This window comes from Perissodus microlepis, chromosome 15, assembly GCF_051167445.1.
Source record: "Perissodus microlepis isolate ML-2025 ecotype Zambia chromosome 15, ASM5116744v1, whole genome shotgun sequence".
NCBI lineage: Eukaryota > Metazoa > Chordata > Actinopteri > Cichliformes > Cichlidae > Perissodus > Perissodus microlepis.
This window is the reverse complement of record NC_140475.1, coordinates 36,763,019-36,779,522: the sequence shown is the minus strand read 5'-3', so window position 1 is coordinate 36,779,522 and position 16,504 is coordinate 36,763,019. Positions and strand designations below refer to the sequence as shown.

Genomic DNA, 16,504 nt, shown 5'->3' with positions numbered 1-16,504 from the left:
TTACACTTTTGTCCAGTGAGCTAAAATATCATGAAACTATATTGATCCCCTTGGGGAAATTAATACATTTTAAAAAAAAAGTATAAAAGAGAATTCAGCAAGAAATGTAACATAGGAATCAGATGAAGGTTACTTTTTTGTATAGGATATCAGCTCAAATCTGTAAAATAACATCAGTAACAAATCAAATCAAAAATACTAGAAGCTGCAGTGGCTGCAGGGATGAAAACAACAACAACAACAAAACAACAGGGATTAAGATGCTGTGGATTAACATCTGTTACTTTATTTTGCTTGAATCAGAAAATGCCCTCAGTTATCCGACTGGCTTTCTTTTTTTAAAAAACATTTTTTATTTCAACAATATGTTAAGCCTCATTTTTAAAGTCATTTTTATGCACATGTTCTCTTGAATAGGCATTCAAGGTGACTGCTTGATTAAGTGCCTTCTGTTGCTACAATCATAGTAAATCCACAAGGTTTTGCTCATGCCAAAAATTTACAGATATTTCAGCGCACTATGCCAATATGTCACCTCATAGAAATGTATGTCATTTCCATGGTTATGGCCAGACAATCTGTATTATGTAGGCTAAGTCAAAAGGCTTAAAGCAGCATAATGGATGGGGTTTACTGCTCTAAAACTAACTTTCCAAGTCCCCCTTGTCCTTATGTGTATGTGCTCTGTGTTTGTGCTATGCCGGGGTTTTCCCTGCTTAATGAAAAAGTCCCGTTAGTAGTGCAAACTCTTCAAATCGGCAGTAATTATCTTTTCAAAGTATATTGTGGATGACTTCTAGAAAAAAACCAAACAGTTTAAGTGCATAAGCTCTGATTTTAAGGATTCCCATCTGGAGATGTGTCTATAACAGTAGCAGTTTGAAAGCTTTCCAGGAGTTTTCCTATGGGATCCACCTGCGTCACCGTCAGTAAGCTCCATTTCCACCAAATGCTCACTGTTCATTTCCTTATTGGGGGAGCTTCTCCAGTCGATATCTTTAATTGCTCCTGGGTTGTATCAATACCTTCCGGTTTTGCTGCTCCATCACGAGCCACTGGGAACGGGTTGCCCGGGAAACGGCCGCATGGCAACAGGATCAGAGCCTGGGGGTTGTCTGCTTCTAGGTCTGCTCCCATTTTACATCGCATTTCCTCACTAGATGGTGTGCAAGCCACTGGAGAGTACACTTCCCTGCACAGTGAGCTCTACATCCAGCCAAACAAACCTGGGAAACTATACAGCGGATCGTTTATTCGTGGGGCTCCGCAAAAGTGTGGAAATAAAACGTCGTTCGCGTTAAGGTTCTCCGTTTTTTTTTCTTTTGAAGCTAGCCCAGTTCGCTTTTCTTTTCTTTCTTAACAACAAGAAGACTTGGGAAAAGCGACAACAAAAACACAGCTGTGATGGACATAATGACTGCGGTGCAGGATGCTTGTGTCTCTGGTCAGTGGCTTACTGCGATAATTCTCAGCCTGTGCTGCTTTCTGCCGTCCTGCTTGCCCGCTGGACAAACTGTGGACTATTCCTCGGTTGAAAGTGTGGTCAGCAGACAAGGCGACACGGCACTACTGAGGTAAAGCGAGATAACACAACTTCACTTTCTCCTTTCAGAGTTCTGAGGAGCTAAAAGACAAAAAGACAAACAAACGCAACCCTTAACGAACATGTTTGGTAACTACTTCTGGAGATTGGAGGGGGGGGGGGTCTGTCATTGAGCGCCTGCGATGCTCACACAATAGGTCCTTTTCCCTCCATCCCGTCCTTGTTTTCGTCCGGCTAGTGCAGCCACCGCTACGGAGCTCGGCTGCTTACTAACAAAAACTTCTCCAAGATACTTTCCCTCTGTGCTAACTGAGCACAAGTCTTATTAGTTGTTGGCGTGTGATTTCACAGCTGCCCGTATGTGGGAGCACATCGCGTGAAGTTAGCCTACCGCTGCCTATCGCTTATGTAATTTGCTTACATTGTGTCCGCCGATTTCCACCGTCTCTCAAACGCCATACGTGTAGAAAAGCAACTTAATCTACGAGCGATGGGTCCTGCGTGCTTATTCTCAACGCTTTTCGACAGATTTTGCTGAATGTGCAGTGTGATGTCGCAGTTGCAAAAACCAGCCTGACGAGTGCACGCGTGTGTGTTCGTGTGTGGTCGCTGTTGATCCCAATGGAGTTATGGCAAATGATGCGCTAACTCCTCCACCCCTCCCTCCGTCACCCTGCCTCCATCACGTAGGCTACGGTGCCAGCTGCACAGGTAGCTGACCATTAAGGGCTAAATTAATTTCATGGGTGTGGTTTGGGTCCATTTCTCTCGGAAGCTTGCAACTTGAAACGTTGTCAAGCTATTAAAAAAGAGGAAAAAAAAACAGCCTTCAGTTTAAACAGGCTACTAATGGTGCTGTAATAAATGCCACATGATGCACAAGTTTTACTACAAAACTGCAGATTTGCAGTCTGTTTCATAATGGTAACATGAAATAGAAAAAATGTTCAAACTCTTGCAGAGCACAGTTTTTTTTTTTAAAGCAAACTCTTTGGAGGGCTGAGATAATATCTTGTTCTACCAATATTAAATATCCGCTTTGATGGCTCTGAGGAAAGGCTGATGGGGGGGCGGGCCGGCCCCATTTCAATATGAATTCTGTGGATGTTGACTAAGGGATGCTGGGTGTGGACCTGAATACAGAGCAGCTAAATGTCTAAAGTTCCCACTCAGCTTGGCTTTTAGTCATGTTGTTGAAAAGCTGATTCCCCCCCCACCCTGTGACACAAGGTCATTCTCTGCTAAAATACAGAGATGAGTTATTATGAGGAGGGTCAAAATGTACTGGTGCTCATCACAGGAATCACCTTGGGAACAAGGGGTACTCACTATTTTTGTCACCGTTTGCCTCCGTGCCCAAGGGCCGTCCCCATCAAAAAGACTTACACCTCTGAATGTCTCTTGAGTGAGGATGTCTAATTCCCTGGTATCAGTCTGGGTTGGCTGTGATCAGTGGCAGAAGCTTTGCCTCGATCCTGATGGTTTATTGGACCAGAGATTATCCCTGTGCTATTAATCAGCTCAATAGACAAGTTGCCTCCCACCCCCTGAATAAGTCACCACTCATTTTCAACAAGCAGGCCATCGCCTCAGTAAAGTGGGTCTATAGAGAGAATTTTGGAGATACTTCCATAGCTGGTTTATTAATGGCTTATACAGGACTCTGAGTAACCACTGATTGGCATTTTTCATTTATTTTAATACTGCCACTGTGACTCTATTGACTCAATACAAATATTAAACATTTTAACTGAAGCGCAAAATGTCACAGAAGTGATGTGGAACACTTTTTTTTCTCCATTTTTCCAAACTACAAGGGTCTATGGTTCTGGATTTCCCCATGTTCTTTTATTGGCCTTGAGAGCCAGGCATCAAAGCATGAGCTGTCTCTTATAGGGACTCAGTGCTGAAAGCACTGCTTGTTTGTTGAGTTTCTTCATTGTCAAGACCCCTGACTAATAGTGGGGACAATTTTCCTTTGCCCCAGAGCAAATTGCTGGCAAAAAAAAAATGCATGCATCCTCAAATACCAGCAAACCCAGAAGCACGCAATTAGTCACTGCCTCGGGATTATGAAGTGGCTCCTGAGAGGTGCGTCTTCTGTCATATGTTAATTTCCCCTCACCTCTTCAATTCTCAGTGCTGGATTTCTACTGCCCTGATTCATGTTGGACATTGGGTCCAGAGCAATTAAGTGATTTGAGCTTCCTGAAGATGAGGAATGGTCCACATGTGTATCATCACCCTTTTAATTTTTGTCTGATTGCCTAAAAGCTTAGCCATATTCAGCCTTTAATGAATTGTCTCCTGTATTTGAGTTGTGGTGCTGCTTCAAAGTCTTGCTTGCCTGCATTTGAGTCAGGCACATTTTTCACATGCTGCAAATCATAAGAGACACATTGTTTAAAGTAGCTACAAATCCATTTCTTTTCCCACCCTTTTACAGGTTTCGTGTTGTTTGGATTCACTTGAATAAATCCCAGTAAATGACATATTTGGCTATGAATTTGAGGGAGACAGCTGTATGAAAAGACAGTTCCCTGTGCTGTCAGGAAACACACTGTATCGGTGGCAGCCTCTTCCACATGGATAAGCAGCTGTAATCAACAGCAAAGAGCTCGTGTTTATAAATGTAGTCCATGCAGACTGAAATCTTAAGAACAGGCCGCTGCCATATGGTTACGGTTTGAAGTACAGTTCTTAAATCTTTTTATCTTTTACCCTGTGCCTCTCTATTTCATCTCAATGAAATGTGCATGATATGAAGAGAAATAGACAAAAGACACGCAGATCAGCAATGAAAAAATGTTTTTCTATAAAAGCAGAGGGACACAATGGTCTTAACATCTTTTTGTTATTTATCATGACATTCGGCCCTCAGCTACAAAATAAGGTCTGTCCCACCAGCCTTACAGTCTCTGTAATGGTACAAAATTGACCTGTCACTGGCTTCAAAGTCGGGTATTCGTATAAATCTAAAATCATTGCCTCCATGTCAACAGGCTAGTTGATGAAAATCTTTTCTGGCTCTACATGATTGTACTGAAGCTGTTTTTTTTAACATCACCCAGGACAGAAATGGGGCCATGCATCATTTTTCTCAACTATGTCATTATTACGGCTCTGAAAGGTCTTGACATTTACTATGAGCACTTGAGCCAGAGACAACATGTAGTTTAAATGGTTTGGTGTTCGCTTTCCGGCGACACGATGATAAGACAGAAAAGAAGAACAATAGTTGAGACTTAATTTTAAAAAGAAGGAATAGTTGATGATCTGCTTAATGCACAGCCATAACCATGGGTGAGAAGCACCTCTTTCTGCATTTCAGCAGCTTTTTAATTAGACCACAGCAAGTTCAGTTAAAAAGTAAAAGCGAGGCTACTTCATTTCCAACAGCTTGGTTGGAGATGTAGTAAACACTGGGCTCTCTGAACACATCAGTTAACTGCCAGATATCAGCAGTTTCATGCACTCATTTGGGGGAAAACCTGGTTTACCTCTTATGACACATCTGGAGGCACACCTGAGTCTGTCACTGTTAATTAAACGCCCAAATCCTCTCGTCTGTTTGCTGCACCCCATGTTTAATGCAGCCTGTGTTGCTGTCAGCACAATGCTGCTTTTCTTCAGAGTCTCCTAATCTCGGGGATCAAGTGTTTGGATTGTCATTTGACCTAATTTCTTGGCCAATGAATAGCCACTATCATGATACAAAACCATCTGCATGTGGGAAGGACCAGTTGTTAAGCAGAGTTGCTACCAAATGAAGCCATCCCTACAGACGAAGACAACGTTATTAACCTCCAATTAAATTTAAAGTTTTTGTCAAAATTTTCTCAACTGTTTTTTTTAACAGAGCACAGGATTTTTCAAACATACATAACATAATTATTTCTATTTTCACTCAAGCAGAATTAGTATTACCAGCTTTAACAACTGTTGTTCAATGATGTGCTTTAACTTTGTAATGCCCAAAGTTTGGAAGACAACCCTGAGTTTTAACTTGATTTTACAATTTACACACAGTATAAACACTTCAGTAGCAGTTTGCGCCTCACTTGAGAAAATATCATGCCACAAATAAACATTCAGGGCTCGCAAAATCGCTAGCCCGACGTCCCGGGGCTAGCGATTTTTCCAGTCGGGCTACCAAAATCTGTCTCTGCCCTGCCCGTCGGGCTATCATAGGAAAATATATTTCAATGCTTTTGCATTCTTTCGGAAATGTAGCTGGGTAATTATGTCATTGGCATCGGTGAGCCACTGTCAATATGTGACATATTGAAATCGTGTTTGAATTTGCGCTTGTTTTTTGCTTTCACTTTGCAATCGCGGGAACTGTGTATAGAGAGCGACAGCACTGATTGGTGAGTGATGATAATTTGCGCACCAATTCCTCTGACATCGTCTTATCAATCGTTAGCTTACTATGCAAACATGACAAGTGAAATCTCCCGCAGCTTAAACATGTGAGAGGTTGATCGCGCAGAGAATCGCTGAGCTTATGTGAGTCCGTGTGTAAAAGCAGCAGGATATATATGTTAGTTCTGCTGAGCCAAATAAGACAGGTCAGGGTGAAGAAGTGACAGCCAAAGAAAAGCTTACCACAAAACGGAAAAGTTATGACAAATCAGACTATAAGGCAAAAAGAAAGTGCAGCTTTATGGTTTCATGGACAAAAGAATTTCTGTGGCTGCGATATGATGAGCTAAATAACCAGGGCTGCACATAAGTGGTCCGCAGGTGCGCATTCGCTGTCAAAATAAAAAAACGCGCACAAGATAAGAAGTTGCAGCGCGTGTTTGCGTACATAAGATTTTCTGGAGGAGGACAGACATTTGTTTAGAACTCTTAAAGATGTCGAAGAAGCTCCTTTAAGCAATTACTTTGGTTTTCCTCCACATCCAAAGAAATGTCAGAAGGACTCCGAACCACAAAAGAAGCACGTATTCTCGGGAAAGTGTTTGCAGGAGGTGAGCTGGCTTCAAACAAATGATGAACGCACAGTGATGTGGTGCAGAATGTGCCGTGAAAATCCCACTCTAGCGGACAAAAACAGTGCCTTTTATATGGACGCAAACGCGCGTTGCAACTTCTTATCTGGTGCGCGTCTTTTATTTTGACAGCAAATGCGCACATGCGGACCACTTATGTGCACCCGTGTAAATAACATAATGTTCTGCCGGGTGTGTTGTTGCTTTTCCCTCGATTTCTGAGTCGACAAGCGCCTTTGTTACTGGGACCAGTCATTTTAAGAAAGGCCCCCATTAGAACCCATGAGAAATGCAAGAAATGCATTATTGCTCAGTCTGCAATATCTTTCCCAGAACAAACACCAATTGCAAATAACATACTAAAAATAAACCTGAAAATCAGTTTAAAACGGCGTACTATGTTGCAAAGAGTGAACTACCACTGGCACAATTTAGCAGTCTTTGCAAACTTCAAAAAGCAAATGGCCTCGATCTTGGTTCCACTTGCCTCTTTCCCGTGACTTCAGTGGAAATTTCAAATTCAGGATCTGACACAGACTGATTCATGTCCTACACAGTTCTTACAAGTTCATAGAAATTTCTGTTCAATTAGAACCAAGTATTTGAGTTGATGATTGTAATTTTTATACAATGTTGTAATTTGTGTTTAAACAATTTTTTGATTAATGTTTTGTTTCCGTTACAATATTATACATTAAAGTATAATATTGTAACGGAAACAAAACATCAATCAAAAAATTGCTCTCTTTTTTATTCGGGCTACTTAAATTTATTTTGGGCTACCAAAAACTGAAGAGTCCCTGCCCGAAGGGCTACCAGGGATTTTGAAATTTTGCGAGCCCTGAACATGATCAGTTTAGACTTGAGAAAAAGAATTACTGATGCTCACAAAGCAGGAAATGGATTTACAAAGTTGTCACAGCGTTCCAAGTGTCAAAAACTGGAGTGAAAAGTGTCATCAAGAAATTCAAAGAGAGCCCTACAGTAGGGCTGGGCGATATATCGAGTTTTTAAAAAATATCGATATCTTTTCATACGAGATATAAGATGTGACAATATCCTTAATATCGATATAGTCTATGTTACGTTATAATTATACTTGTGGAGCCACAAGTTTGCCTCTCTTTCGTCCACTTTTGTCTCTACGCAACGTTACTCGGCCTCGCCTCTCCTTCACTGAACACAACTCCCCCTCCTCCCCCATAGCTTCACCTGCAGGCAGCGATAAGATGGACACGGCAAATCTCCGTTAGCGAGTTGTGGGGCTGGACGGCGTCAACGTGTTAGCGAGCTAACCGCGCTAATGAGCTAACCACGCTAACGACATGCAGCCCACAGGGGCTGCACGGCCTAAAATCCTTTCATTTTCTCAAAAGTTGACAGCGCGCCTTATGTATGAATTCTGGTTGTGCTTACTGACCGCGAACCGATTTTATGTGGTACACGGCGCTCAGCAATCTGTCAAAAAATGTTTTAGTACGACTTTGGTAAGCTACGGAGCTGCAGCGCTTGATGAAGCTCCGTAGCTTACCAAGCTCCGGAGCATTACGGCTACCGTAGTCTGGAGCCTCGCGGAGTGATACGTACTGTGCTTCAACGTAATATTACCGTATTGTGTGTGTATAAGGGCCATAAATGGCACCTGTTAAGAGACATGGTTACAAAGAGGATTTCAAACTCAAGGCTGTCAGTCACGCAGTAGAAGTTGGGAACAGAGCAGCTGTGAAATCTGTCTTTGTTATTATGCTCAGCGTCTGTTAGTTTACATTTTGACTGCACAATTATGAGCTTTTTGTTATGCACAAAAACAACATTGTTTTCTTTTATTTATGGAGCATGATTATTTAATAAATGCTGATAATTTATTTTTGAGTAATTTCTTCATGTAAATCTATGCTGTATGTAAATAAAAATGCCTGTGTGACATCTGGGACACAGTGTGACTAAGAACAATCTTTTTGTTCTTAACTTATGGCTTTAAAAAAATATCGAGATATATATCTTATATCGCCACCCAGCTAAAAAATATCGAGATATGAATTTTGGGTCATATCGCCCAGCCCTAGGGTGAACTGAAGACCAAAGTCCATGCCAGAAGACCATCATATCTAGAGGAGCTTGAGAGATTTGCCCAAGAAAAATAGGCTGCGTTTGACCAGGAGACGTGTGTGAGACTTGCTGAAAGCTACAGCAAATGACTGAAGGCTGTTACCCAGAGAAAAGATACACAATTTACTATTAGCATAAGGGTGGCTAATAATTTTACCCTGGTAGTGTTAGGCTTTTTTGTGTGTTTAAAGTAAAATAATGTAAACAAGCAAAAAAAGAGTTTGATGTTTGGAAAAGCTAGGTTACAAATTCCTCGCTCTGTTTAACAGCAAATTTGTATAGGATGCGATAATAATAATTAAGTACTGATCTGTAAATACAAAACAGGAAAACCACAGGAAATATGATTTTCACAATTGTACAGAAATACATCTGTTAAATAAAGTAATATGGACCTCTGTGCAGTTTGTGGACCAGTTGTGCTTACCTGTGTAGTCAAACCCCAAAGGTCCATTTTGAGCCACGAAAAACCCCATAAACACACATTATTAAGGCTTGGAGGCTCGCTGTCTTATGTCAGAAAGCAGGTGTATTGCTAACATTTAGGTGTATCTCCCGTTGCCCAAGGGAGGCTGGCTTTACTAAAGTATTCATCATCACTCTGGCATCCATTTGTAACAGATGTGTTTGAGTGCAGATGGAAACCAGCCAACAAGGTGACACGCTAGAGCAGTTGTTAAGAAAGCTTTCCTAGCAGCTGCCTCCTTTAAGACCTCCAGTTAACCTCATCCAAAGCAGCCACTCGAAACTCAGAGTCTGTTATGTCTTGTTTTAAACAGTCACTCAGCCCATTGCTGGAAGGACTTGTTCAAGATGAAAAGTCCTGAAGCATCCATGGAAATAAATGTTGTCTAGAACAACATTTTCTAATGTCAATGATTGTCATAGCAAACAGTTCTGAGACTAATTTGTTTATTATGTGCACATTTTTTGTTGTTGAGCAATACCAGTTGATATTTAAGAAGTTTATTCATGAGATATACAAAGAGCTTTTTGAAGTTTACAGCTTGACCGAGGTTAGCTAGTCAGACGCATGACATGATGCTCCCTCATTTCTTTAGGGAAATCCAGTTTAATGCTGGATGGTAGGAAAAGCTCTTACTTTTGGCTTCCTGCTGAACACATTCCAGGATGCCAGAGCTTTTTTCATGGCATGATTTGTAACTTCATGCTGCAACTATGCACTGGGGCTAAAATGCATTGAATAAACCAAATTTATACACTATAAACAATTTCTAAATGGATTACATTTGTGCCTATCATTTGTCAGGCAAGTCAATCCATTGTACTTCATAAAAATTAAGCATTTCTATTTCTAATATATTTCAATTAGCACTAAAGAGATTGAGTGCCCCAGTGAATTAAAGTCTAAATGGAAATGCTTTCTCAAGGTAAATCCTTCGAGGGAAATAGATGCTATGCTAGGTTTTAAAGCATCTTTCTAATACTCGTATAATCACTACAATTATATGGGATAGTGAAAATGATTTGGGGTGGAAAAATTGAGCTTTTACCCATTCCAAGCTCAGAGCATCCACATAATTGCAATAATTCTACAGAAAATCTCAGAGGAGCATTTTTGTGATGTGAGAAAGCTATAAGACTGAAAATTAAACTTGACAGACAGAGTGGAGAAGCAATAACAGGTTATCTTTTGGGCAATTTTAAGAAGAAGTTACATGAAACTGAGTTTTCCTGAAGTGCATGCCAAGGGTGCTGACTTTTTCCCCTCAGTGGCTGAGGTTGTGTAAACATAAGTTTGCATGAAATATTTTTTAATTTGGTGTGGTGCTTACAGTGCGTTACTGTAAAAGTCTTCAGCTACCCTTAATTTCTTTGTTTTTTGTAAGGAAAGTGATTTATGTGCAAATAGAAATGGAAAGTTTGCCCAATTCTAACAAGTTTGAAGGTCAATATTTGATATGACCGCATTTATTCTTTAACATAGCCTGAACTCTCATAGAGAAGTTTTCTTGTCTTTTCTTTAAGTAGTCAGGAATAGGTCTCCAGGTTTCTTGAATGATATTCAAAGCTCTTCTTTTGTTCTGTTCTCTGTCAAGACGATCCCACACTGCTTCAATAATGTTGAGGTCTGGACTGTGAATTGACCAATCCATGACTGACAGTGTATTTTGGGACCATTATCACGCTGGGAAATGAAGCCCGTCTCAATCAGACACTTTCTAAATGGTGTTGCATGGTGGCTAAAAATCGGACTGTATTGATAATACCTACAATTTTGACGTGGTCCCCAACAACGTGCAGCCCCAAACCATAACAGAGCCTCCATCTTGTTTTACAATGGCTCTAGACACTGTTGTACCTCTCTCCCAACCTCCTCCGTAAACATTAGGAATGATTTGAACCAAAAACTTTACATTTGTATTCATCACTCCTTAAGAGCTATTGATTTTCAGTCCAGTTCTTGTGTATTTTGGCATACCTTAGCCTTTTATTTCTGTTTCTTCTTGATTGCTAGAGCCTGATTAATTTTTCAGGTCCTGTTTTGAGAGCTTCTGCTTTTTTACTGTATGTGTAATAAAGATTGATACATGAATAAACTTGAGATGCCATTTGTTTTAAATACTAAAAGACACGAATCTCATGAAAAAAGTTTCAGCTCAGTCAACTCTCCAAATATCGATACCTATATTGATACGTTTTTATATTCCTCGTAATTCTTTGATTGGCTACGTTTGCTTTTAGAGGATGAGTTCATCTTCATCTAGAAGCTTCAGCATTCATTCTTACAGTATCATCAAGATGGAGATTTTGAGCATGATTGTGAATATTTCAAATTAAGTGCTGGGTGTTTTTACGGGCCGCTTGCACATATGTTCAGTGTGTTCACTGATTTCCAGTAGCCTGTATCAAAAATGATGCTATTTTTGTGCATGTTTTTATAGATACATAATATTTTTGTTTGTGTACAAGATTAAGCTACTCCCATCTGACAGCTATTGCAGAGTAGATTTGTTTTTCCCAGCTCTTTGTTGAATACTGTGCAGCCTTTTCTGCTCTAAATCATATGCCAACACTTCCCAGCCTTTCATCACAGAGAGGAACGATTCCTCAGAGCCCCTTCAATTAAAATCCTTAATCAATCAGTTAGCATCTCCTTGTGTTTCATGATAATTAGTTGTGCTTCTCTGACAACATTGCGTAATCTCATCTGTGCCTCCTCAGTTGAGCTGTATACCAGCAAGTCTTGGTATGCCTCTCATGTCAGCAGGTTATAGTCAAAACTCGCTGACATCAGGGTTTGAAGCCTGAGTGATGCACTGGAAAAAGAGTGCATTTGTATGGAAGGTGCACTTGGCTTCTGGTCTTTCCTGAATGTAAATCTCTGCAGCTTTGTGGCCTGTGTCAGAAGGTGAACCCGTGACCTCTTTGAGCTAAATTTACCTTACTAAGGCATTCTGTCTCTGTTGTTTTAAACTTATTCATAACGAACAGTGAATGTGAATCACCACCGTGAGAGGACTCTCCCATAGGATAATGTAGTTGATGACATGAGGCAGGTAAACATTAGTTAGGTCCTCAGGGAAAAATAAATCAGAAGTGTTGACACATGGATATGTCAGTAGTGTTGCTGAGTGAATTAACACAGTCCAGTGGGACTTCAGCGTCTTGTAGAGGGCATCTTGTTGTCCTTTAATGAGCATTTGGCGTTGTTGTATCTTGGATTTACACATCACTATCAAATGGAGCATGAATTTTCTTTCTAGTGAACTGTGATTTCAGAAATTGTAAGGATGGCTTGCAGCTTTTCTGCAGTAGGTTGAACACGTTAGGTGTGACCTCAGATCACCTTTCAATTAATCCCTGTGCAGCAGAGCATCGCTGTAAATTGAGCTTTTAGAACGGGTGCGGTATTTAGGTTGGATTACTTTAGGATTACTTTTGGCATGACGTAGTTGCTTCAACTCTATAAATATCAGCATATCTAATGAGTCACATATACTGTATTTGACGACTCAAACAAATTGCATTTGTTTTCAACGATCATGAAATGATGAGTGAGAAGAAAAAAAAGTGATTTCCTTTGCTTGACTGCTTTTTGATGGAGTGGAAAAGGGGGTCAGGGGATTACCATATTCCTATCTGCTCGTCTCTCCCCTCGACTAAAAATAGTATTTCTGGAAGTGAGAAATGTCTGATGTGTGAGAGGAATATAAAGACTCGCGGGACAAGTTTATTTATGAAAAAGGACATTGCTATGCAAAAGAGACTTGCACTAAGACCTCAGTCACAAAGTCTTCGAGACTGGTCGGCAGCCCTCTTGCAATTCGGTTACTAGGGAAAATGTATATTCCCCAACAAATCCTTGTGATTGCTTTGATCACTACCAGATTGAGTGAAAGACGCTGACTTATCTGCAGACACTCACCATTTACTCTCTGAACTTTAAATAGAGATTCACATCTTCACTAGATGAGCAGTTTGTGAGTGTTTGCAGACAAGGTGTTGTCTTCTGCGCAATCTACTGACAACCACCACAACCTGGTTTTTGGTGCACCATTAGAGACATGAGACATTAGCAATCAATGTCACAGTGACTGCCAGCAACCTAATGCAGACAAATACAGGTTTTTCTCATGACGGTAGCTGTCAGATGGTTGCCAACAGGTCTCTGGGCCTATATAACCGAGGCCTAAGATGGGATAACAAAAAAAGACAACAACATTTATATAGTGCATTTCATTACATGTAAACTTAAAGTGCTTAACAAAAAAGACAAAAACATACAAACCTTGCCTTAAGGCAATGAAACTAGTACATATAAATCACTTTTTGATTCATATTTATTCTTTGGTTTTGCCCCCTGGAGGCATAGGTTGGATGAATCTTGGGAAAAAACAAAAAGTATCGACAGTGATCTCTATTTTAGCACTTCTGTTATCTAAATGTTATGTTCACAATGGCTGGCCTTTCACAATTGGTTAGAAAAAGCCCGGCAGCTAAAAGAGGTATGTATTGTCATAATTCATTTGGGTCTATGTTGGCATGGCTAAAGAATTTTAATTGGACTTGTTCTGAGAAGGTTATGGTTTTTGTGCTTTTCTCTCTCTCGCTCTCGCTCTCTTTTTGTCATCTGCATAATGAGTGTGTGGATTTCAGGCTGCTGTAAATGTTTGTTGGAGCCGAGTAATTGGAGAGCCTGCATTAGTAATTATTAGTAAGTGGAGAAAGAAGCAGTGGAGCAAATCAATATCACTGAGAATTGTGCTACCTATTGTTTCCAGAGGGGTCAGGAGTTAAGGTAACAGAAGTGTCATGCTGAGAATAATAAAAAACCATTTGTAAGACTGATTCATTAAAATTGTCCAGACTTTAGGCACTATGAATGTAAGCCTAATATTCTCTACAATGCCACTGTACTGAAGACATATTGAGGCGTATTTTGCTGCAAAGCTTTAATTTTATGGTTGATAAAAGGCAACCGTGACAAATGCCCCCTTTGGTTACTAATTGTAGATTCACGACAGTTTATTAACTCTTTGCTGTTTTACACAGATGGTAGAAATTGTTTCCTACTGTAGAGTAATCCAATTAAAGCGAAAAAAATTGGATGTTGCTCAAGTGGAATTTATAACATTCCCACTAGCCCTTGACTTATTATGGGAACACAGCACGCTGCCATGATGAGTGAAACGGTTAGTGCTGGTTTATTCAAAAAGCCCCCTGACCTACATAGTTTTAATAATATGTGATCAGAATCTAGTGTGACGAGCCGTTATAGAAGGCGTTTTTAGTCTCGGCTATGCATGTTCAAGTCTGGTATACGTACGTTGCTTTTAAACTAAGTATAGAGATGATATTAAATAGTTGTCAAGCTTTGCTGTAACCACGCGTTGGCAGCTCCAGTCTGTGTCACTGTAAAATAGCAAATTCATCAATTGATCTATGAGGCTGCCACTCATTAGCGTTCTAATTTTAGACTCGGGAGAGCTTTTCGCTATTCATAGTGGGACTTTGATTTCTCTACACTCCTCTGTCTTTGTATCTTTCTTTAACTCTCTGTGGCTTTTCTCTACTCATATTTCTCTCCTGCTACTAAATGGCGTTGAAAGGTAAGCAAGCAAATGTAGTCGTGATCAGTTACGATCGAGTAATAAATGAGCTGTCTACTGTTGTCAGCGTCACGTTTAGATTGTTCTGTAATTACTGATCGGTGATATTGAGGTTTGCTGTATTCCACGTGATATGCAGCAGTCAGCTCAGTGTGCTCAGTTATTAATTACTTGAGTTACCAGTTTTCCCCTTTGAGGTAAATCTTGGTGGTTTTCAGACAAGCTCATTACATTTGACCACAACAATCAAGATGCACAAATGAAATAGTATCTTTTCCACTGGGAACAACACACTTGTACTATTTTATTGATATCTGCTGTAGGTGAAAATCCATTCAGTTTACCCAAATGCAGTTTACAGCTGCTACCTGATTGATGCATGGGTGCTTGGGTTACAGAAATAATTTAACAGTTATACTGTTATCTTTATATCACTTGTGCTTTTTGTAATTCTGTCATTTCCTTGGTGAATTGCAGCATATCAGTCATATATAGTTTAGTGCCTTTTCCTAACAACATAAAGCTCTATGTTGCTCTTAAACACACAGGGTAAGGGCTCACTTAAAGCCATGCTGCTAATTCAGAAGCTTCTGGATCAGGAAAGAAAAGCATTTCTCTCAGGAAACAGTTCAACTATTCCATTTAATGGCATCAAAACTTACATGCAAGTTTTCTAGCAGGGCTTGGAATTAACCTCAAAGGTTCTCTTTAGAGAAGCGAAGCTTTGTTTTTCCTCTGCATTATGCCCCGTTTATGAAAAGGAGGATTACAGCTCAGAGCTAATTAGCATCCAGTCCTACTAGCTATGAATGCAATGCTTTTGTAGATAATACAGCATATGTAGCTACCATGCCTCTACCATGTTAGAATGTGAATGCCAATTGTTGGGTTTAACATGCACACTGATTCATCTTACTGTATTTTGTGAGAAACAGCCATATGCAACAATAGAGCTTCCCTGAGGCATGCTATCAGTTTCCAGCTTCAGCACTTCATTCTGCAATCTCTTAAACAACCAGTTGTCTTCCTTGGAAGTGTGTGGGCCATGTCTTTCTGCCGCAAACCTCAATCCAGGCACTGTCTTTGATTTCAACACAATACTCCCGCTGCCTTCTTCTCTGCACTGCTTGAGTGTCACTTTCATTTCAGAATATCCACCCTTGTTTTTGCCATAGCAATAACTAATGGGTAGTCTTTGCAGAGCCTGGAGAGGATAATCCTGTCATCTTTGTTTTCATTGCCACCTCAGGGCCATTCAACAAGTTCAAAAGAAAAAAAAATCTGCAGTGCAGCGTCTGTGAGGTTTGCTCTCGCTGTCATGTTCCATATCTACCATTACAGGCACGGCTACATGTGGAAACAGGTGCTGTGCTGAATGACTATAGCGGCTCACTTAGGGGAATATCCGAGCCAGATGCTTTATTATGTTGTGTTAATGCTGATGCCAGGTTACCACACGCACAAATGTGCAGGGGTGGAAGGTGGTTCTTGAAACTGCAGCATTCCTGAAAATGATGTATCAGTTTCAGAATGCTTTACAGCTTTTGCATATTATATATGTCAATCACTCCATAAACATCAAATTTTCCATGTCTGTATGTTTTCAGCCATCCAAGTCACGGCTTGTCTTGAATGCTTTAGTTGAAGGTGGGACCTCTTTTTTAGTTTCTTATCTGAGACACTTCAGGAAACTGAAGAAGCGTCTTCAAGAACCAAAAACAAATGTAAAAACCCTGGCCTTTAACTCAAGATCTCGGGACTTTTCATATTTTTCCTGACAA

At 40.3% G+C, this 16,504-nt stretch overlaps 1 protein-coding gene and 1 long non-coding RNA gene across 3 annotated transcripts in view; one reads left to right on the top strand and one right to left on the bottom strand.

The window, feature by feature from the left end:
• Positions 1 to 255: 255 nt before the first annotated feature.
• LOC146372620 (uncharacterized) lies at positions 256 to 2,167 on the bottom strand. Its single transcript, XR_014802715.1, has 2 exons — positions 1,734 to 2,167; positions 256 to 1,624 (listed from the first exon to the last, which is right to left on the bottom strand). It is a non-coding gene; the product is annotated as an uncharacterized LOC146372620 (long non-coding RNA).
• The window catches only part of negr1 (neuronal growth regulator 1), a 178,014-nt gene continuing 162,362 nt past the window's right edge, over positions 853 to 16,504 (top strand). The window contains exon 1 of one of the 2 annotated variants that reach the window (XM_084953027.1): positions 853 to 1,574. In XM_084953027.1, coding sequence (XP_084809153.1) covers positions 1,405 to 1,574 — 170 coding nt within the window. In that variant the 5' untranslated portion in view covers positions 853 to 1,404. The remainder of the gene's footprint in view (positions 1,575 to 16,504) is intronic. The other variant, XM_084953029.1, reaches the window with a different exon arrangement.